The sequence below is a fragment of the Ischnura elegans genome, chromosome 4 (assembly GCF_921293095.1).
Source record: "Ischnura elegans chromosome 4, ioIscEleg1.1, whole genome shotgun sequence".
NCBI classification, from domain to species: domain Eukaryota; kingdom Metazoa; phylum Arthropoda; class Insecta; order Odonata; family Coenagrionidae; genus Ischnura; species Ischnura elegans.
This window is the reverse complement of record NC_060249.1, coordinates 24,128,312-24,153,327: the sequence shown is the minus strand read 5'-3', so window position 1 is coordinate 24,153,327 and position 25,016 is coordinate 24,128,312. Positions and strand designations below refer to the sequence as shown.

The window sequence follows — 25,016 nt, the reverse complement described above, 5'->3', positions numbered from 1 at the left end:
CAGTTTGACTAGTGACAGGAAACTGCATTGAAGTTGAAGTTATTACTTTTTATCTGTTAAATTATTATCAGTTAAAAATACACCTCTGGCAAATCCTTAATAATGTTGATTTTCAATTGGTATTGTAAAAGAGATGAGAGACATATTCAAGTTAAAAATTATTTTTCCTGTTATTTCTTCTGTGCAAATGGAAATACATCTAATGCTGCCCAGTGGCCTTTTTGGCTCTTGTTCTTCAGAGATTGCAGGTTCAAATTGATTATTCTTACTATTTTCTACAGTACTGTGTTATTTTACTGAATTATTTTTCTTCTATGTGCAGCCCAAGGCATATTTTCAAACACTGCTCAAAGGTTTTGAATATTCTACCAGCTATACCTTGGGAATAAGAACTGTTTACCCTGAGAGAGATGAGGCTGGTAATTTGGAAGGAGAGAGTGAGGAAAAATGCATTTATTTCACCACACCATCCTGTGCAGATGTACGGAACCAAACTCTTGAAATATGTTGTAAGAACAATTGTATTTATTCTTAAGAAATACCATTAATATTTTGACAAAAACCTTATGTTCTCATAATTCTGCAAGTTTTCAAATTTATTTATTCTATTTCACAGCTCCCCCAACTCCTGAAAATATAACTTATGAACTTACACTAAATGGTGACATTGATGGGAGCCCTTTGTATGATTTAAAGATCATGTGGTCATTACCTGATTATGTCTTGCAGAGAAGTGGGCTCATGACCGTAGTAGTATTGATTCCTGGATATGAGGAAAGTCAGAAATATGATTATGATAATGCTACTTTTTTTCATCCCCGTGCAAACATCAGCCAGATGGATACACTAAGAGAGGATGAATTGGATGCTCTCAAATTTCAAGTCTCAAGTGTAAGTTTAATTCATTATTCATTAACTTCTCCAAAACCTAATTGATCTTGAAAAAAGAAAGTGATCCTAATTTAGTTCTATGAATAAGAATAAATATAGATAGGTGCTACTTTTTTGTCAATATGGATTCTAGTTGAAAATAAATAACAAGAAAGACATTAACAGCATCCTCAACTTTGTAGATGTCATATTTCACCTGATATCTACATCTACATACTACCCCACGTAAAAGGTATGTGGCAGGGGGTGTTAGGACACCAGCCATTTGTACATAAAAATGAAATTCTCTAATGAAATTACGAGTGGCATTTATTTAAGTCCTTTATGTTGTTGATTGTTCGATGAAACCATGATGGTGAAGTAAATAATTCCTTGGAAGTGCACGAAGATTAGGTTATTGGTTCAACATGAATTAAAGATTCCACAAAGTTACGCCAGATGTCATTTCATTTGTTTGTTGATGTTGAAGAGAATGGGAAAAGGCAAAAGACAACTTTAATGTGGCAGCAGAAAATATTGTAATATGTTTTGCTTTGCAGATGGGCCAGTGGCAGTTTTTCCAATATTTTATGACGCCATATAGGCAAAAGGCAGAAATTAATGACAAAATCTCACTTGTAAAAAATTTCACTGACAAAAAAACTTATTTGCCTTGACTGGGATTTGAACCCAGGTATCCCTATTTCCAGTTGAGTGCTTAAGACAGTAAAGCTACCACCCACACAGCACACGGACACCTTTAGAACGTCCGGTGACTGTCCGCCAATTGGCCTATGGATGTCTGTAGGCTGCCCGAATTCATGCCAAAGGATGTCCGCTGCAAGTCCGCATGTCAGTAAAAAAGGTTGCCTATGGACGTCCTGAAAGAGTCAGCTCCGGACACCTTCAGGACACTCAAAGGACACGTTTAGGTTAGGACTGAATTTTGTTCGATACTAATAAAGAATAGGTCCTGACAAGAATTTAAATAAATAAGGCATCAATTTCATACACAATATTTATTTGGCTTCCTTGGTAAAATAATGTAACACGAGAAACTACATATGTATTACTTTTCTTCTTCCCCTGCAGCCGCTCCTTGGCGTGCCTTAGCCAATTTCTGATAGCCACCTCCACATCTTTTTCAGGGGCTGACATGCTCTCCTGCACTGCTCCTGTAATAACGAAGTATATAAACATTTCATTGTAGCAAGAAATCATTTGTTGTGGGTAACAAGCAGATTACATAAGACAGGAAGCTACAGTCTTATTAGTCTCGTGTTTAACATTCTTAAGGTTTCAAAATTAGGAAACCTGTCCATTTTAGGCCGTATACATTTTAGAGACTTTTCTTTGACTTTTTCTTTTCCATAAAAAAGAAAAGATTTTTAATAAAAATATTAATAAATTTTATATTTAAATATGAAATTTATAAATATTAATACATTAGTAATTTATATATTATAATTAAGAACATTTTTCACAGAGCAATTGTAGCACAACAGAACCGAACGACAGAATACAAAAAAGACAACTATAATGCAAAATTTTTCAAATGAATTGCTGCTAAAATATTTTAAATCACCACTTTCAGTCCTGAGTTGTTCATCAACATCCCGAAGCCACTTCTAACTAGAAATTATATCCAAATAATTTCAGGGAGAAAGGTTACATACCTTAATGTTTTTCGTAGTGGTGAAATTGTCTCTTCTTATCGCCCAAACACACTTCTTCTTCAACTCACGATCTATAGGTAAGCTAAAAACTTGAACTTTGGGTCTAGTCCTGCTGGAGTTACCTTCGCATCCTGGCACCACACACGTGAAAGGCATATTTAACAAAAATGCCTCACAAACAAGTTTCTGAAGCCCACCGAATGAAATTAAAGAATACCGGAAACTTCACTACTCGCAGAAACTCTAATTTTCACAAACTTAACCACAAAAATCCCTGGAATGTGGTGAGACGTAACGTTAACAACGTAATTTCCAATGGCGATCCTTCCGTGGGCCTTCTTTCTAGGTGGCTATGGCACCATCCGAGAAAGAAAATAGTCACACACCGGATACGAATCTTAGTATCCAGCGTATCCAGATACGAAATGACTACTGAGTCATAGGTTAATTCACGAGTTTTTAGGAAATTTGGGCATATTTGATACAATTTTATCGCTGCATATGAATTTGCCAGTGTACTGTTCAAAACCTTCGTACAAATGGGACACTATTTGGACGTCCGCTGGACGTCCGAGGTCGGACAGTGTGCGGATGGATGGCAAGGACGGTAGCCGGCTGTCCTCTGTCTGACCTGAAAATTCCTGAACAGGGAGAGGACACGCCAGATGCACAGCGGACGTCCTTTGGCAACGATGTGCTGTGTGGGCAAGGCGTCATTCCCCTCCATGGAAAATTTGAGGACTACTGGACAAGATGTCTGGACTGCTGAGCATATTATGTGACTAACAGCCCAAATCATATACGCACTGCACCAAAGTCAGAAAGTATAGCCTGAACTTTGAACTGTAGAGATGTTCGTTCTTGACTAATTTAAATTTTATTGCGGAGCTGAATCTCCCTTCGTGGGCTCAGACTGTGGGGGCACCCACCAGTGGGTCACGATTGTCACTTGACTTTGAAAAAGACAAAAAGAAATATCTCATTTGTAGTGATTCCTAAGTAGCTCCCGATATGACTCTGATAGTGTCCTCAGTCTAATGCCTAGGTTGTGAAAACCCAGAAATCAACAGCCCCGAGTCATGGCAGAGGGCCTGTGCTACATTCTTGATGCACTGCACCAAGAGGGCGTCAGAATAAAGGGTCTCTAGCGTAGTTGCTTGCTGCACTGTGTCCCAATGGTGGCTGCCCTATGTTCTCCCACTTCTCCTCCATCCACAGCCATTGGCTGAAGGTCCCTGATCTTGCAGTATCACCTCTAGGCAGTGGCTAGAAGATGAGCCTACGTGTGACCCACTGGTGGGTCCCACCACAGTTGGAGCCCAGGAAGGGAGATTCAGCTCCTCAGTGAATGTGTTGACTATATTTATGTTTCAACCCCTCTATATTGTGTAGCAATAATGCCCACATGTCTACTCTGTGTGAAGCACTGGTTATAGGACGTGAAATTGTGGATCTTTGTGTCTTAAGTAGCTTGAGGTTGGGCGATCAAAGTTCTTTTAGGGGATCATTTCCAAAATATTTATGTTTCAAAATAATATTCTTCATGTGGAAGATTCCTGTGAATATATAACCCCGATACAGCATTGCATTCCTTGTTGCCTAAATCATAGGAAACGAGTGTTTTACATCATACTCCCTATTTTCTGGGTTAATAATGGGGGAGGCGGCACGAATAATTTATTACAATTAGGTAATGCACATTGTCTGTTATTTTTCTTGTTGCTTTCCGTATTCATTCATAGCCATCTTCTCCCGACCGCAATCATTTAAGCGGTGATAACGTGATTGTACTCGTAATCCTACTTCTCCATGTAATACCTGGTTTCCTAAAACTGCACACCTGCAGATCATGGATTCTGGAAGTTGGTTTGCACGAATGTTTCAAAACAGATGTGCAACGTTGTTAACCACTCTGTCAGGCACCATGCCGTGAGATCACTCTTGCACAAGTATCCTGGGATGCAACTGCTGTGGGATGTGGTTCCATGATCACTGAATGCGATAACAGACAGCGATGTTTAGGTAACACTAATGCGGAGCTTCCATGAAGTTAATGGGTGCACGATCACCCCATCACGCAGCAGTAGTTGTAGGAAACCAAGACTTTAGGCAATATGTCTACGCGTTTGTGCCTGGCTATGACTCATGCTGTCTCTACTTCCACTTCCCCCCCTGCCTTCACTTCTACTATTTCCTTCCTCTCCAGTTTGTACTTAACAAGTCACGGCGTAAATAAGTCTGAGTGCAGAGGGAATCTCTGGTTCCTTTGGGCCACATTCAACTTAATGTGAGGCTACAGCAATAATAATGCAATTTTGCGATATGAAATATACAATTATAGATCATGTGCAACATTTCTCTTGATTTGCAATTAGTTAACCATTGAAGATTCTTCTAAAATTAATCAAGAGTTTTTTTTCCTGCCACTCATCGTCGTCTGCTAGCTTGAGCAGACTTACAAGTAAACTTGAAACATTTGTTTTCCACAAGTAAATAAAATAATTCTCTCTTACAAAGATCATTTTTAATGGAAATAAAAAGCACATTGTAGCCTTGCATTAAAATACAAATATCCTGGTGCTTTTGCATCCAATTAATGTTTTTATGAATACATCAAAGGAGTTTAAAACTCATGCATAGACAACCCTCCACAAGGACAAACTGCAGTCGGATAATTGGGAGTCTGCTGTATATGCAATTCCATTTTTGCACAGATGCCCAAGAAAGAAGTGTATTGTTTAAATTAAAACTAAAAATAGTTCTAACAGTTAGTCATAAATTTACACCTTTAGGTTTTTTGGTAATTGTTGCAATTTGGTAATTCCATTCTAATATTATAGGGGCATGTTAAAATTTAATGAAAGAACCCACATCCTTTTGTATACCCATGAGTAGGTGGACGTAATGATATGCTTATTTCCTTTTCAGGATCGGAGAGAAATGATTATACCTTCAATTGTCATTCCGACAAGTCTGATTGTTACCATTAAATGTGAATCTGAAGAAAGAAGCTCTGAAGCAAGTCTTTATATTGTCCCACCCAAACCCCTAAGTCATGAAGCAGTAATACCCACAATAGACCCTGGAAATGGGATAATAATTGGAGTTGTTATATTTTTGACCTTGCTGGTATCATCTTTATCTTTACTGTTTTATGTTATTCGAAGATGGAAAAAGCAGCCCACTGGAAAGAAGATTAAATATTTTGAGGCAAGATTTATTTGTATTATATATAACCCTCGTACAGATTTACCAATTTAGTTACATCGTAGGATTTATTGTGCCGCAGCGGTGCTGTGTTTTATTTTATTAATTCTTTCTAACTTGGCCTTTATTTCTGTTAGATTATTATAGTGACATCTTTTCTCTTTATCTCTCAGGGTTTTGCTGGATTTAACCTATTATTGCAGAGATTATAGCAAAAAATCTTGAATTTTGCATTCTTTTCCATTTGTTGCTGTAATACTCTCTGTTTCTGCCCCCTTTGTCAGTTATTTTCATGAAAATTTCAGTTTCATGTGTAATGGTGGTTTTAAATATTTTTTATGATTGGCAGTGTTAGTTAAGCTCTACCTTTCAATGTTGTACATTGTCTTATTTTTAACGTATCTTGATACTCGCAGCTGAGCTTAAAGCCACCAAGTGCATCCACTGGGTTGCGGATGGTGGGTCAACCTCTAAAAATAGAGGTTAGATGTAAGATAAGCCAGTTCTCTTGTCAAATAAGCAGTTGTGGACAAAAAGGGACGGTGTTCTGAGGGGTCTATTGGTCTATCCTTGGGTAAGGTAGACCATTCAAATGATACCGAAACCTGTGAAGATGCCATGACTTGGCGACTGGGGGCCACCAACAATTATGCCTCTCATCTCTCGGGGGAGAGGGCAGAAGCTCTTCTTTACATGTGCGAAGGTGGAGACAATTTTGGTCAGTACAGTGACACACATTTCACTCTGGGCATGGTAACATTTACTTAAATTGCTGTTGTACTACGATGTGGAAGCCAAGGCGAAACCAACTCATTATCATCCCGAGGAGTCGCAATTACTCGACTCTCTTAATATCATGACAAGATGGAATTCTCTTGAGTAAAATATTCCGGAGGTAAACTAGTCCCCCATTCGGATCACCGGGTGGGGACTACTCGAAAGGGTACCGTAACTTGGGGCGAGTTCGGACACGCGGGGCGAGTCCGGACGATCGCGCCGGCTGATGCTTACATTGTATTTCCTTCCGACTTTCGCTTTGTAATACACTGTAATCATGGCTTTAAGACAAAAAAAGGTACAATGTATCATATTACGTATAAAAGCGATGGATCTGTCGCTTTTGGTCGCAGTTCATCCGATTAGTTTGCAGCGCAACATTAGAGTGAAAAATCTTACCGGCGAAAAGAAACATCTCTCCTCTTTGGTAAGTACTTCTGAATGTAATAATACTCAATTCCTCCAAAAGCTGTGCTATTTCTCATTAAGTGTGAAAAATTTCGTGTAAATATTTCGAATACTCTATTTATTAGAGCGCGTTATTTGATTTCATGCACCTAGTTCCGAGGGCAGAATGGTGAGAAATTACGCAAGGGTCGTTGGAGGCCGGCGCTCACACGGACACGACAACCAACAAATTGAGAAGGCTGTTGAGGCTGTGAAATCTGGAAGAATGAGTCTTCGGGGGGCCTGCAAGGAGTTTGGAGTGCCAAAATCCACAGTTCACGACATATTGAAGGATAAACACCCAAAGAAATCTGGAGGACAAACGGTTTTATCCGCCAAGGAAGAGGACCAGCTAGCGCAAGGGATTCTCAAATGTGCCGAGTGGGGCATTCCCTTGCGAGCAATAGACTTAAGGTTAGTCGTTCGGGAATACCTGAACAGGATGGGACGAAAAGAAAAAGTTTTTAAAGACAACTTTCCGGGAATGGAATGGGTTCGTGGTTTCTTGTCAAGACGGCGGGAACTCACCGTGCGTTTGGAAGAGAACATTAAGAGAGTCCGCGCAGCAGTGACAAGGGAAGTTCTGGAAAAATACTTTAATAATTTAGAGGTGGTTTTAAATGGTGTTCCTCCGGAAAATATTGTCAACTACGATGAGACTAATTTCAGTGACGATCCTGGAAAGTCCCGGGTGATTGTTAAGAGGGGGGAGAAACATCCGTCAGTGATTAAGGACACCAGCAAAACGAGTGTTTCTGTAATGATCGCCGCATCAGCGAGCGGGGAACTTTTACCCCCATACACGGTATATAAAGCCGTTCTCTTGTATCCTACCTGGGTAGAAGGCGGCATTGAGGGATCGAGGTTCAATAGGAATATTAGTGGATGGTTTGACATCACAACCTTCGAAGACTGGTTCACCACGACGTGCGTGCCATTCTTCAAAAACAGGCAGGGGCCGAAAGTTATGATTGGGGACAATCTATCGAGTCACCTCTCGGTGGAAGTAATTAGGAAGTGTGAAGAAATGGGAATAGACTTTGTCATGCTTCCACCTAATTCGACCCATTTATGCCAGCACCTCGATGTAGCTTTTTTTAGACCTCTCAAAATTGCATGGCGAAAATGTTTAGACCAGTGGAAGCGCAAAAATCGTGGCGTTCTTCCGAAAAGTGAGTTCCCCAGGTTATTAAAGTCTGCCTTTGAGTCCATGGGATCTTCATTGTCTCCCAATATTTGTGCAGGGTTTAGAGCCACGGGAATTTTTCCATTCGACAAAAGTCGAGTCATTAGTAAAGTCCCCTCTTTAAATCCAAAGGAAAATTATGACGCAGCCTCCGATGCTTGGTCCAACGCATTTCTGGAGAAGTTAGCATCATCCCTAGTAGCACAAAAAGGATTATATCTAGATATAATACGTATCATTGTATACACTGTATACAGATTATATCTGTATAAAATCCATGCAAATGTCCTCTACCACGCATATAATATCTAGATATTATACATATTATATCTGCTGCAATAATATGGATTTTATACAGATTAAATATGCGACATAATATAACCCTCCAAAATATATTTTCAAAATATAATCCATAATATAATAAGATAATATATATTAACCCTCCATATACCTACGAGATAATAGAGAGAGACTATACTTGCCACAAAGAACTATTGACAATGTAAAATTCGCGAGAAAAATAATATTTTCAACTAAATATGTCTGAAAGGATTGTACTTCCACTATGCCAGCAAAAGGAAAGATCAATCCAAACCTCAACTACTAGTCCAACCTCAGCTACTAAAACGTACCAGTCCCAGGCGGATATGTATTTGAAATATTGTATGGGATGAGCAAAAGTTTCAATGTCACTTCAGTAGATGTATCAATCTAATAAAAATTTGAAAGTCCTGCCAAACCACCAGCATAAAAATATGTATAAAGAATATGATATCTCTTAAATCACATCTCAGCTCTTAGCATGCATGAGGACATCACCATAATGAATTTTAGTGGCAGGAAAGAAAAAAACAATTAAAATACATATTTTTTATTTTCATTATTCAATCACAATAATAGCTGCAATCCTCTCTTGTTACCATGAAATACTTTGCTGAAACAAATACTGTCATTCTCTTTGAACAAAAATTATTTTTAAGTGCATTGACAGAAGCCATACTATCTTCAATAGTTTCTCCAACGAATGTCTATTGTCACATACACTTAAAAAAAATCCACATCCACCATAGTTCTATACGTCACTAATACCACTGTCTTTCTGTCTTCTGAATGATAGTTTGGTAACTGAAGAAATGGCACCTTCCTCCAGTCTCGGCACCTTTAATTCAACACGAATTATCTCCCCATCTTCTCGTGCAAGGCCACAGATTCTTTTCTGATATCAATCGATGTGAAGTGCAGCTCACACACCTAAAATTAATAAATAAGAAAATACCAAGTAAATTACTTAGTCATTTCATTTTCAATTTAAGGCATTTCTGAATGAGAAATATATCTAATGACTTGGCTGGTAAATACAGGAGATAACTATATACCTCAATGATTTTTTTATAAAAAACTAGATATAAGCATAAGATAATTTGAGCTGATAAAAGCCGGACACAGTTAAATTCCGGTTCATTGCACCACTCACGATTGTAAGAGAAAAACGCATATTTCCATTCACGGCGGTTCATACACACTAATAGTATAGAAGTTTCTGACGAGACTCAATGAATGTCTCAGCATTGCTTTCCATGCAACTTATTAATTGAGTATCACTGGTCTTGCGAAATGATACATAAGCTCAAATTAATTCGAAAGCATGAATACCTTAAAAGGTATGTGCTTTCCCCCGTAATATACGGTACTACGCCAAAAATACAATGACTCAGGAAGCCTCATCAAAAATACCCTAGTATATAACTTAGGGCGTAAATAATTCAAACAGCTTTTCAAATCTAAGTTAAATAAGTATTTTTAACTGAGTACTGAGTTTCAGACGCATAACACAGCAAAGGGCAAGCTAAGAAATAATATTCGATACCATAAACTTGGCTGCTGAATTATAATTCCAACTAACTCCTTCAACCACACGTTTACTGAACGAAATAATACAAAAAACAACTAAAATAGAAGAATTTTCAGTCGAATTGCCGCTACAATATTTTAAACCACCACTTTTAGTATTGGAGACATTCATCAACATCCCCAAGCCACATCTAGCTAGAAATTACATCCAAATAATTACAGCGTGAAAGGGTACATACCTTACTGTTTTTCGTGGAGGTGACATTGTCTCTTCTGATCGCCCGAATCCACTTGATCTCCAACTCAAGATATTTTGGAAAGCTAAAACCTTAAACTTTGGGTCCACTCTGGAGTTTTCTTCGCACCCCGGTACTGAACACATGAAAGGCGTTTTTAACAAAAATGTCTCACAAACACACGTTTCTTAGCGAATGAAATTCAAGAATAAAGGAAAATTCACTATCCTCAGAAACTTCAATTTTCAACAACTTACACCACAAAAATCCCTATAAAGTGGTGAAACGTAACGTAAATTCACTCGTAAACAACGTAGGAGTTTCAAGGATATCACTACTTCGCTCAAAGATGATCTTATGAGTGGACTCATTAAAACCGATAATGTGCAACTAGGTAATTATTAGTTTTCAGAGTGAATATTAATCCACAAATATAATTTTCCTCGGCAGTATACTCATCTATATGTTACATTAATATTTTTAGTCGCTAATATGAACTCAAAGGTTTATGCCGGTATGGATACACCAATATACATAATGTAAATCCCTACATATAATAACGCTGTAATACAGCAATAATACGTAACAAAATACATTATGTATAGTAAACATCAATTTCCTTGGTAAATACATTATGTACGCGAGTTCTTGTGCTGTGTGGGGATGTTTGAAAGAGAAGCAGAGATTTTAAAATATATGATAAATATATATATAATACAGATATGTGTATCTGTATATGATGTATACCAGAATCTTTAAAATATACAATTAATATCCTTATGGTGTAACCATGGATCATCAGACATGTATAAAATATGTATCATATACAGATTTGCAAATATGTATACGGATGTATTTCGAAATCTTAAAAATATACAGATATAATCCTTTTTGTGCTACTAGGGATCCCGCGCAGAAACACCAGAGGGTAGAAAATCGCGGGGGAAGAAACTAAATGTTGAAGCAGGAAAAAGTGTGAGTGCTGAAATTAAAAATGAATCTGTTTGTGATGATGTGGTTGACATTTCCTCAGAGAAAAATCTGTCTGTTGATGAGGTTTTGGCATCGCATGTCAACAATGAAGTCGATTTTGAAATTCCCGGCTCTCTCACAGAAAATTCGTTCGTGTTATTAAAATTTGGGACCAATAAACGAGATAGGCTGTTTGTAGGGAAAGTGATTGAAGTCTGCTCCAACAAAAAAATCCGTTTGCAGTGCCTTCGAAAAAAAAATACAGCGAAGGAAACTTATTTCAGGTTTCCAGATGTTGCTGACGAGTGCATAGTGGGAAAATCGCAAATTGTTCGTCAGCTTGCTCCGCCAAGGGACTTGCGAAGGGGCCGCTTCGTTTTTAGTTCTTTAAGTGATGTTAATGATGTCGATTAATATGTCAAATTTTGTATCTGATTGTCATTAAAAATTCATTATTAAAACTGGTGAAAAATTGATATTATTGTAAATTTTTTCATTTCCGTTTTCATCGACAACCATTTCGAGGCCTCGGAATTTAACCTGAGCTATTCGGTCCGATTGAGAGTTTAACCTAAAGAAATTTCTTGTTTCAATGATACTTATTTCATACCAAAGAGTTAAATTAAAACTCCGTCTGTATTTAATGTATAAAATTGACGCGAAATGCCACCATATGTTAGTCCACATCTATCAATGCAACGCTCGCGAGATATGCGATTCGCTTTTCAATTTCAACAAATTTGCTGATAGTAAAATAAAAATAAAAGCTCATAGAGCCCGTTTAACATCACCAAGATAAGTAGAAAGTAATATTTTTAATAAATTAACATGTTTTAAGAAAAATATTTCGTTCACAACAACATTAACGCTAACAACTCGCATGCGTCCGAACTCGCCCCAAAACGTGAGGCTTGTTCGAATGGTGTCATTGATCATTTTTCGAAGTTAAATCTAAGACAATATCTTATGATTCATTTGCTTAGTATTTTCAAAGGATTAAGGATTTTAAATTTCGATTATCACGCATTTTGACAAGTTTTTCGATGCGTAAATCGCATGTATATGTAAAAAAGTGTCCGAACTCGCCCCAACTTACGGTACATCGGTCAAAGGTGATAGAATGTTAAGGATAGGAACATGGAATGTTACATCAGTTTGTACCTGTTGAAGGCTGAGAACTTGAAGGTGGAGATGTAAAGAATGAACCTCTATGTATTAGGCACCAGTAGGGCTCTTTGATTCTGGCGATCGCGAATTTTTGTGATTTTTTGCAATTTTAGGTACATTTTAAGTTTTGATGCGAATTAAAATGATATTTTTCTTTATTGCGATTTTTTCTACGATTTTTTGGGAATTTGATCATTTTGCTACCTTTTAAATTTCAAAACACCAATAAGAGCTGTAGATTTTTTTTTACCAAATCCATAATTTAATTATAAGCCACGAAATTAAACTACAGATCCGCAACACCTCATCCCAAAACCTCCGATTTGAAGCGTTTCTATGGACATCGCCACACCACCATTTATAAGTTCTTTTTCTATATCAACTACAAGTGAGCATAGCTTGTTACAAGTGGCGTGAAGTAGAGCGGCCGTTAGTGCATTGGAAAGATGGGTGCAATTCGGAGGAGTGAATGCTAGCCGTCACTGTGCATTGGAGTCGGCCTCTGTATGTAGTGGTGCAGTGAGAGGAGGTTTTGGGGGATAAAACTTTCCCTGAGCTCATAGAAATTTTCAAGTTTAATGCATTTTACTTAATTGGATTAATACCACTTATAGAATAGTTTAAGGATTAATGAAATATCCCTCAGAAGTCCATTAAACTCAACTTTTTGAACCATTTACATGAAAATTTTTCTGGGGGAGGACAGCAACTCCCTTGCAGGTAAGCGGAAGCCACCAAAATTAGTTGTGCCTAAAATCCCCCTAGCCTCAATTCCTAGCTGCGGCCCTGGCTGGGTGAACCTCCTGGAATGCATGAGCGATTAGCTGGGGCACCCATAAGTGGCTTATAGGCCTTGTCGCAACACACCACTAGCGCAACGAATTGCTTCGGCAACAATGAATGCTCGGGCAAGAAGCAGCCAGAAAGAATGCTCCGGAAAATGACTCTGCCCTCTAAGCGAATGCGAGCACACAAGCCCAAAATGGATCCGAAAAATGTGGTATGGTGGCATATTTGGAATCAAATGCCCACATGGTGTGATATATTTCAACGAAAATCGAATATTTTAATTCGTAATTAGAACACGATTTTTTCAAGATGGCACTGTGTACAATAATGGCCGAAGCTACCGTATAAGCGTGTGTAAGAGGCGCACACGTGTAAAAGGCGCACCCCTATTTTGAGCTTCGGAGCAATGAAGAAAAAAATTTTGCGGCATTTTTTTCATACTATCGCGCGGTGTTGCAGACGTACGCCTGGAATTTCGACAGTTATCGAACTTTCCTATTTCAATATGAATTGAAAGAGAAAATTTTGATAACTGCGGCTGTAATAGCGGCATAAGAGGGAGTAGAAAGAGTTCCGATCCTCTCTTCGCATACGCCGTTGCTCTACGATGCTTGTCCTATTTACGAAGAATTTTGTTTAAATGTTCTCGCAGGAGTATTGCAATAGAATTGCAGCCGTGGAAAATTTTAAGGCAAAACACAACAGGCACATAGCATGAACCTTCCCAAGAGCTTGTACAACAATCGGGGCAATCTCAGCGCCGTAGGATAATAACCACGTTGTGGATTTAATGGAACCACACTCGGCCCTCCATCAGCCAATGCCTCTGCCGTTTTTTTTCCTTTCCGAGACCCCACAGGAAAATAGGAAAACATCAAGTTACAGGGGAACAATGGAAACGTGTTTCATCCCTACCCCGTCTCACCAACTGACCTTGATCGATCTCCCACTTTATGGAGGCCAAATGCTAGGTGAGTCATCTACTGAGCCCGAAGATATCTCGATAGCTTTCAATAAATGTATGACACGCACGAGGTTCAAAAAAAGAAAGAGATCTAACGCGACGCATATCTTACAGAATTTAAGTTTTTTAAGCTCTAATTGTTTGACACAAAGATTTATAGTTACAACAAGGCTACTAATATTCAAAATAGTCCAAAAAGGACAATTTCAGAAGAAACAAGCGTAGCATAAGTGCATTCAAACAAGACAAGACGGACTGGAAACTTATGGCAACGCAAACTGCGTATATCACATTGCTGCGCCTTCGCCCCTTCGCTTTGAAGGCAACGACGTCACATGCAAGATCGGACGTGTTCTTCCCTTGCTCCTTCGCTCATAGCCTCGTAGCTTAAAATACGGAGGGGAGGGATTGCGCTCCTTCCCCTGGACCTCTCCTTCCGCGCTCTTCACTTATAAGCATTTCTGATTTTTTCCATCCACAATTTAGTCCAACAATGAACACACTCGTTCGAATTTTTTAAAGCGCAGGTTTTGACACCAATATAATTTTCAGTTGCAATAATCCTGATATTAACGTCTGAAGATGATTTTTGGAAAATCAGGTACTCAGAGTAATGGAAATTACTCAGCAAGACAGATATTGACTATTGACCAGGTATGTCATTCAAAAATACGCGTTTCTCTACGTTTGATAACCGATTACTATATGCAGTATAAATGCCGCGGGATGCCCACTCGTGGCAGTTAATTTAGCGTGCCCTCCGGAGCGAAAAACCCCCGCACAATCTTTTCCATGTTCACCTCTGGGGTACCGACGTGACGGCGCGATGCTTACAAGAAAAGCAAACAGGAGCATTTTAAAAATACATCACTAAGGGAGAAACTCCCCTGCCTGCCGCTTGTTTTTGACCTAGGATAACAGATGACTGACTCACACTGAAAACCAAGGCCACTCAGTTCCCCTTAGACTTGCGACTGGTGAAGGGGAGGGGGGAGGATAAGAAGTTTGTGTAAGAGGCTCACCCTCATTTTCGGCTGCAATTTCTGGGAAAAAAGGTGCGCCTATTACACGCGCTTATACAGTATTTTTCTCACACTACACCACCATTAGATTTTTTCCAAATAAAGAATCTAGACTAAGCCCAAGCATGGAGGAATATTAAGCATTTTCTAAGTAGAATAAAATGCCTGCAAGACAAGATTGCTGAAACATTGTAAGCTGCACAAAGCTTAGTTTTGAAAATGACGCAGATACTTGGAGAAAGAGTGAAGACCGATGAGACTCTTAACGAAATCGTTATTGGCAGAGCAATAACTGAGAAAAAAATAAGAAAGTAATTAAAATGGCAGGAGAACTTGCAGATAATAACATTGTTTGAATTCTCAAAGAAGAATTCAAAATAAAGATCTTTGTAATTGTTTTAAAAATTTCTCAGAATTTTCCAAGTAATGTTTTGAAAAATTAATCATGATTTTTTCCTTCTTCTTCGCCAAATCTTCTACGCTAGATACCACGCTATTCTCAAATTAATTTTTTAATGTGTCATGGTGTGATTCAATTTCTATTCATTGTAAATTTCTCTGCTTAAATTTTTAGAGCACAAACAAAAAGAAGGGAACAGAGGATGATGGAAATGAGGTTGGAGGAATGCTTTATGAACAACCTCGAAGTGGTGACGTGGACCTGCCTGAGGGTTATCCAGAGGTAGAAATGGCTGACGAGAAGGAAGTGGATGAATTTGAGATCACTCTCAGCAGATTGGTAATAAGAGAGTTACTAGGAGAAGGAGCCTTTGGAGTGGTATATAAGGGATACTACCGGACCTCCAATCAAGATGAGGTTTTTGATGAAAGATCCATAGTGAACCGCTCCGGATCGTTATGGGAATTGGTTGCTGTGAAAATGCTAAAAGGTAAGATTTGCTCCAATTTTGATGTGAACTTTGAACAGAAGTTAATCACTGAAGAAGTTTTAAATTTTGGCCATCATTGGTAAATTTTTTCATTGAATAGTACGAGGGAACTAGATGGAAGAGGTCCCAGTCTGTGACGTAGAAGCTTTATTTATGCTATTACCAAGAGTGCATTTTATCAGTTTTTGAAAATGTTTGCAGGGAGGTGGTAATTGCACAGCGATCCATTAATTCCCTTTATTTGCAATAGATTATTCAAATTTGCAAGAGATAGCACTGAAAAGTTATGAATTTGATGTATTATATTGCCTTGAGTATAAATTTTGATCAACTGTCCTAAATACAGTGTATTTCCCAATGAAATTTGGATTGCTCTGCTGTCAGCGATGCAAGTAGTAATATATATAAACAAATTTAAATGTGCAATGGGTGGCAATTCATGTGGTAGCCAACTAGACTATCCTTTACTGTAATATTTGCATTACTGTAGATCACCAATTATTCTTGATAATGGAAGGGAAGCTGCAATGGATGACAAGTCAATGGATTATTCATTTATGATAATTTTTCTTAAAGGGTTGACTTTGGTTACCATGATAAGCTTTCTCTATATTTTTTGTTGTTAATTCCATTGAAATACTCTTTTTTTGTTAGTGGGGAGGCTACCATTATGTTTTACTGTGGACATTAGGCATTCAACAGGCATGCTAAAAGTGGTTAACAATTAGTGTCCTTAAGACTTACAAACCCCATTCCTCTTAAAAACCAATGAACCTCATGCCTTTCAAACTTAATTGTAGGTAACAGATTGGAGGATTTCTGATGCCTTCTGAAAGGATTCTTTATAAGTTATAATTTGATTAGATTCATTCCATTATCAAAACATTTGCACATCTTCACTAACAGCCTATGTGTTTGCAGATAGAAAAAAATGGAATTTGTCACATTTTCTAATTAATGGAATATTTCAATTCACCTTTATGCATGAGATATCTCTTGCAAGTAGGTACAGCTTTTATAATTCTTTTCCAGAGAATGCCTCTGTTGAGGAAGAAAGCCAACTTAGACATGAAATGGAAACACTGAAATATCTAGGAAAATCCAGCCATCCAAATGTTGTCTCATTGATTGGCTGTCATACACGTAAGGTAAAAAATAAAAAAGTGGCCTTAAGTTCTTTGATGGCCTCGGATATCTCTGTAATAGATTTCTCCACTTCAAAGCCTCTGCTTTTGCTGATTGTGGAGCATTGTGCCCTTGGTGACCTGCAAAGATTTCTACAGAAAGTGAGTAATTTCGTTTTTCTAACATATACTTGGTCTATTTTTACTATAGTTTATTGCCTAAGCCATTGAACATAGTGACTATTACTTGTAATACACTTATTGCTGCCTGAAAGTAATTGCTTCTTTGTGGTGCATACTCTATGCATTCTCTGCCGTAGGAAGGAGTGCACTGGACAACTAGCAATGTTTTCTGGAGATAAACTCTGGGAGAATCTTCCTAATGTTCTTTTTTATAGTTCATGAAAATTACATCTTCCCGAAATCTGGTTTGAATCATGTCTCTTGTTTCATGCAGACCAACAAAGTGTGAGTTTCCATATTCCCTATTGGAAATATTCAATTGAAAAGGGACAAATTTCAATTCAATTGGAAAAATTTCAAATGTACAAATTCATCCAATATGGTAAATTTATGAGGTAGGACATGTTCAAAATCAAAATTTCACAAATCACAAATTCTAAATAAGTAAATTATGCAAACAGAAATTGCAGTTAAAATCTTTTTTGAAGCAGTGTCGTAAAAAATTTAATTCTGCTTTTCCACATCTTCCATCACTTCCAACAATCTTGAGTAGTCATCTTAAAGCGAAATCTTCGCCATGATTAACAGAACCACAGCACTAGAACAACAACTTTCACCCGTCCCAACAATCTTCAATAGTCATCGAAAAGCAAAGGTTCTGCCATGATTAGTGATAACAGCTACACCAACTAATATCTCAAATGTCTTTATCTAAGAAAGACTTCTTTAAATCGCTAATGAATATAATTCTGGTTTTTGCATTAAGCCAACATAAAACATGTTTCGCAACAGAAATATGTCATTCATCTTTACACAAGAACAGGGGCGGATCCAGGATTTCTTTCTGGGGGGGGGGGGGCACAAGCAAGGCCGTATCCAGGATTTTGTTCTGGGAGGGGCACAAGGATACCTCGTAATACAAAAACGAACGCAATGATAATGGGACCGTATTAAAAATCTTTCATATTTTTGAGGGTCTGGGGGGGGCACGTGCCCCCGTGCCCCCCCCCCCCCTGGATCTGCCTATGCACAGGAACATGGGGATTTCACTTCACAAAACAATCCTGCAAGATACACACTATACTCTGACAATGCTTGTAGTTTTTTGTCGGCGACGTAGTGCACGTAAGCATGATTTGGTTAAATTAATATGCTTACATATCAAATAAAAATATTAATAATCAATCAAAAACTGAAGACAAATGATAAATTACTAAATGAACACACAAGAACACAACAATCTCATCAAGGGTTTCACTATATCACTGAAGAGACACACAAAAGACCTAACTCAATGCTTTGGGGATTTAGCACAGCTAAAATAATACTGATACCAATAAATGTTTTCTCCAACAGCATAAACTTAACCACAATTCAGTCAACCATGTGCACGTAAGCATGAATTATGGGATGATGGTATCAGAATTGTTGTTGTTAGCTATCTTCCGTAGGCAGGTGCTGGCACTATGCCCACTATCTTTTTATAGGAGAACTTTGAGGCTTTGAGGATGTTCATAAAAGTCGTGGTAGTAGTTTTAATTTTTGTGATCACTTCATTGGCCGTTATTTGTGGTTTGTGATAGCTGTAATAATGAGTTCCAGTGGAGACCTTATGGGTGAATTCAATTGAGCATTGCGATTTACAATTGAATATTTGAAATTTCAATTGAATGTTTTCTTCGAATTCAATTGAATTTTGGAATATTCAACTAAATATGTAAAAATTCAATTGAATATTGGCATTTTCAATTGAAATTTTTGATTGAATCAGCAGATTTTTTCCAATACAGTTGATGCGCAAATTAATCAGAAATAGCAGAAAGTTTGTCTGTTAAAAAGTTTGTCTTTCTGCAAAAGTAGCTTACTTTACTCCTATATTTAATGATAGTGTTCAGTGTTTCTTATTTTATTTTAACAATTTCTTTCAAGAAGTCTCTCAGGGAACTTGTCTTAGCCAGTCTTGTTCAATGATAGCTCATAGTACGTATACTTTTTGCAGTCAGCACAAAAGATAGATTACCCCATTTTTACCATTACTTTACATGCATAGAATTATGGTAAAAGATAAAGACCTATGTGTAAACGGGTAATTCATCTATAACTTTAACTGGTAAAATTTGGGTAATTCATTGGTAAAATTCGGCATATTTCCGGGTAAAATATCCCAATTCGACATCAGAGACATCTGTGGAGCTTAGGTTGAAACATTACTTCACCCCCTCTGTCAGTACCTACTGGTGTGTACTAATAATACTTTTACTTGATGTGTTTTAGGAATTATTACACAATAATGAGCAAAATCATCATTGATATTGAAGAACAACTGCTTATTGAACAACGAAAAGTAACTAAATATCATAATACGACATTTATATAAGGAAATACCCAGTTGGAAAAGAGGAATAATTACAAAAATAAAACCTACATTCATGAGGACATACGAACTTGTTGAAAGAGAAATGACCAAAACAAATAAAAGCTGTGTTGTGAGAGGAATTGCCGATTTCTTTTAATATAAAAACAATGAATAACTTGGAAATGATTTTCTTCCATTGACACTCTGTGACAACATCTTCCACCCCAAATGCCTTTCGGTATGATTATCCCACACAGCACATGGCCACCTTAAGGACGTCCGGTGACTGTCCGCCAAGTGGCCTATGGACGTCCGTAGGCCACCCAAATTCATGCCAAAGGATGTCCGCTGCAAGTCCACATGTCAGTAAAAAAGGTTGCCTATGGACGCCCTGAAAGTGTCCGCTCCGGATACCTTCAGGACACGTTCAGGTTAGGACTGAATTTTGTTCGATACTAATAAATAATAGGTCCTGACAAGAATTTAAATAAATAAGGCATCGATTTCATACACAATATTTATTTGGCTTACTTGGTAAAATAATATAACACAAGAAACTACATATGTATTACTTTTCTTCTTCCCCTGTAACCGCTCCTTAGCGTGCCTTAGCCAATTTCTGATAGCCACCTCTACATCTTTTTCAGGGGCTGACATGCTCTCCTGCACTGCTCCTGTAATAACAAAGTATATAAACGTTTCATTGTAGCAAGAAATCATTTGTTGTGGGTAACAAGCAGATTACATAAGACAGGAAGCTACAGTCTTATTAGTCTCGTGTTTAACATTCTTAAGGTTTCAAAATTAGGAAACCTGTCCATTTTAGGCCGTATACATTTTAGAAGATTTTCTTTGACTTTTTCTTCTTCTTAAAAAAGAAAAGATTTTTAGTAAAAATATTAATAAATTTTATGCTTAAATATGAAAGTTATAAATATTAGTACATTAGTAATTTATATATTATAATTAAGAACATTTTTCATAGAGCAATTGTAGCACAACAGAACCGAACGGCTGAATACAAAAAAGACAACTATAATGCAAAAATTTTCAAATGAATTGCTGCTACAATATTATAAATCACCACTTTCAATCCTGAGTCGTACGTTCATCAACATCCCGAAGCCACTTCTAACTAGAAATTATATCCAAATAATTTCAGGGAGAAAGGTTACATACCTTAATGTTTTTCGTAGTGGTGAAATTGTCTCTTCTTGTTGCCCAAATACACTTCTTCTTCAACTCACGATTGATAGGTAAGGTAAAAACTTGAACTTTGGGTCTAGTCCTGCTGGAGTTTCCTTCGCATCCTGGCACCACACACGTGAAAGGCATATTTAACAAAAATGCCTCACAAACAAGTTTCTGAAGCCCACCGAATGAAATTAAAGAATACCGGAAACTTCCCTATTCACAAAAACTCTAATTTTCGCCAACTTAACCACAAAAATCCCTGGAATGTGGTGAGACGTAACGTTAACAACGTAATCTCCAACGGCGATCCTTCCGTGGGCCTTCTTTCTAGGTGGCTATGGCACCATCCGAGAAAGAAAATAGTCCCACACCGGATACGAATCTTAGTATCCAGCGTATCCAGATACGAAATGACTACTGAGTCATATGTTTATTCACGAGTATTTAGGGAATTTGGGTTTATATGATACAATTTTATCGCTGCATATGAATTTGCCAGTGTACTGTTCAAAACCTTCGTACAAATGGGACACTAGTTGGACGTCTGCTGGACGTCCGAGGTCGGACAGTGAGTGGACGGATGGCAAGGACGACAGCTGGCCGTCCTCTGGCTGTGCTGAAAATCCTTGGACAGTTAGAGGACATGCCGGACGCGCAGCGGACGTCTTTTTGGCAACGATGTGCTGTGTGGGTCTGATGTCGTATCAGGAGGTTTCACCCAGAAAAATGGCAAATTTTACTGCCAAATTTTACCACTTAAATTTACAGGTATATACAGTGGAACTTGGTTAGTACGTTTCTGAAGGGACCACGAAAAATGAACGTACTAACCAGGAAAACGTACTAACGAGGAAAGTAAATAATAGCAGTCGGGGTTATTGCAATCAGTGAAAAAGTCGTCATAATTACAATTACTATCAGTAGTTCTCATAGGATCGCCTTCCTGAACTCTTTTCACATTTAAAATCAAGAAAATGAGCGCTACCATGAAAAACAATACCATGTGAATAAAAATCGCAATTTTCCATGGACATCCCGGAGAGGATTTCATGATTACGGCGTCTATCTCCCGTGATTTATCCTATATATATTTACAGAACGAGGACGAGTGAAGCTCAGACAAGTCATTTTTCTTTCTCACAGCGTACTCGGAGAATATAACAACAACCCGGAGTAAGTCAACTGGTTTTTTAAACATCATAAAAATTGGGCAAAATTATATTGACTTTCAAATTACGGCAACAGCCGTAGACATTCGCTTCTGGAACGATACCATTTCGATTGTAAAATCGATCGATATATCAACTGATGACACGCAAGATTATTAGATTACGACGTAATTACAAGAAAATTTTATATTAAACAGTTGAAATTTACTTTCAAAATTTGTCTAATGTCGTCTGCTTTCGTTCCGAGATCAAGTATTTTTAAGCTAAGCTTCGCGTGGAGATCCAGAGGATCGTCTGCTCCCGCAACAGTAGTCAAGTAAATACGCACGACGTCGAGTTTATGGAGCAGTACTGTTTTAGATAATGTCGGAATTGTCTAATACCGTTAAGACTCATTTCTTCATCATGATAACTCGTGCAATAGCAACAATTGCCCACTCACGAACTTTGTGCGCAGCAGTGGGCACTCCCAGGCTCCAAAGGCAACAGAAGGTGAGGAGCTCGGGGTGGGGAAAATTGGGGCTTCTTATTGGCTGTAGTTTTTCATAGTCAGACATTCCCAAAAAATGGCCGCATTTTATTTTTCATCACGTCACAAGAATTTAGAAATGCATTTGGATAAATTACGGTAGAAGAAAGAGATGTGGAATGAATGGAAGAATGTTAATGGCTAATAATAATAAATTAAATCATGAATTCAGACGTTTGCGACCCTTAAGAAGACACTAGAGAACGAATTGCGGGTTGCGTCACGGCAAGCAATTGAGCGTACTAACCAGGAAAGCGCAATTTTTTCAAACGTACTAACCAAATTCTTTTACCTGTATTTTGTTCGAATGGTACCGGGACCGAGGGAAATCGCCGTACTAAGGAGGAAAACGTACTAAGGAGGAACGTACTAACCAAGTTCCACTGTAGTTCAATCATTTACACATTGGTCTTCCATCTTTTACCATAATTCTACATGTTTAAAATAATGGTTAAAAAATGGGTAATCTATCTGTTGTGCTGAGTGGGATATTGAACTTTTTTGCACTTTAAACTTTTCTTAAGAACATACTATTAAGTAAATGCTTAACTATATATTTTTATACTTCACTGTTGGCAATTCTGCATGCGAGTAAACAATGGGTAAGGAAAGGGTGATGATGAAAAGGTTAAACTTTCCCCAAGTTCCTCAAATTATTTCCATCTAAATTATCTTTGTGCTGGATGGATTTGGCTCACGACTGAATAAAATAAAATTCATTTAGGTTTGGCGAGAGAGTCTCACTAGTGACAATGTGAAGGATCATAAGAACATAGATGACTTGAGGGATGAATTTGATAAAGTGATGAAGAACTGTGAAATCAGGTACATAAATGAGATGACTGACCAGAACTTGAATGGACATACCTTAAAATATGCCACTTTAGATCATTCATCGTCATCAAAAGAAGACATCGATGTGAAGTGCAGTCCAATTATTGTATCAAACCGTTCTTATGGAGTTGCACCAGGTTAGCAAAACTGTTTTTCACATTTTTGTAATTATTAATGTGTTTAAGATTTCTTCTGATATGCTCGTTGGTATGATGTTAGTTAGCATTGTTTGCATCTGCTTTTAAGTTGTATAATTTTTATAAATTGTTAGAAGTTCTGCATTTGATGCTCCTTATACTGGTCTTGTAGTTCTTCCATTTAACATTCATTTTATTGCTGTTGTCTTTTTTTACCATTTTTGCATTGAGTTTGACTTCACTTGTATTTATATTGTTTCATTAGGTTTGAATGATGACAAACTTGTATCTGATGAAGTAATTGATGCAAAGAAATTGACTCCAGCTAATCTATTATCATATGCTAGGCAGATAGTGATGGGAATGGTAAGCAATTTAGAGATTACATCATAGACAGTTTTACTTTATTTTTTAATTATTCATTGAATGTCTGCATCTGTATTCTTTTGAAAAAAGTAATGATGATTATCATGGTATTATGTTTGAATAATAGTGGTTAGACCTACTCTATGTAATGAATATGAATTGGTAGATTAACAGTTGCTCAGTTTGTCTCTCTCGCCTTCAAACCAGGTTCTACCGAATTTGTATAATATTTTTTTACCAGAGAAAAGAAAAAAGGGCACCTTAATGCAAAAGAAAAATGTGCGCCATGTTAAGTTACTTCCTCAAATTGAGAGAATTCTTTGCCAGCTTAGTGTTCAATTGATCGTTTATTGTTGGCTCTTATCTACAATATTTCATTCTGGGAATAATTTTTTTTGAGGGTTGTGGCTCTGTAATCTAATTTGAATTTTTTAATTTAATTGCATTTGCATTTTATTCCTCTTACATTCATTATTGTATCATTATATCAAATGACTAACCTGGGAAAGGTCATACGGGGTGTGGATGACACCCCATGGTTCTTCTTCGACACATTGTATGTCCATTGTTGTATCAACAGTGTTGTTAGTTCTTATACCTTCAAGTGTCATACATGACAAAATACTGCCAGTATCCCATCAAATGTTTATTTCGCTTCGGAATCGGAATGAGTTAAAGTGTCCTGGGGTGTCACCTACACCCCACACGCCCTTCCACGTTCCTCTTCTGAGCCATTGGACTTCCCCCGAGAGTTTTCCTTTCATGTGATCTAATTATCTTTTTTTCTCTTTCAGAATGTAGAACTTTACATTCAGCATGTTTAAAAAGACATTACATGCCTTGAAAGCCAAAGTTGAAAAGTTAACATAAAATATGTCACCAAATTTCAAATAACCTACATAGAAAACTTCAGTTGAATATTTTTCTCCCATTGTCAATTTTATGGCTGTAATGTACCCTATTGGAAATATTCAATTGAAAATTATTCATTGGAATTGTTCTATTGAAAAGTGACAAATTTCAATTGAGAAAAATTTAATAAAAAAATCAATTGAAAAAAATGGCCTATT

General features: G+C 37.5%; 1 protein-coding gene across 1 annotated transcript in view; it reads left to right on the top strand.

The window, feature by feature from the left end:
- Positions 1 to 25,016, top strand: part of LOC124157146 — a 119,808-nt gene that overhangs the window by 75,275 nt on the left and 19,517 nt on the right. The window contains exons 9-15 of the mRNA XM_046531646.1: positions 323 to 509; positions 617 to 891; positions 5,475 to 5,756; positions 15,739 to 16,054; positions 17,087 to 17,340; positions 23,334 to 23,580; positions 23,846 to 23,946. Of these exons, the coding sequence (XP_046387602.1) occupies positions 323 to 509; positions 617 to 891; positions 5,475 to 5,756; positions 15,739 to 16,054; positions 17,087 to 17,340; positions 23,334 to 23,580; positions 23,846 to 23,946 (1,662 nt within the window). The remainder of the gene's footprint in view (positions 1 to 322; positions 510 to 616; positions 892 to 5,474; positions 5,757 to 15,738; positions 16,055 to 17,086; positions 17,341 to 23,333; positions 23,581 to 23,845; positions 23,947 to 25,016) is intronic.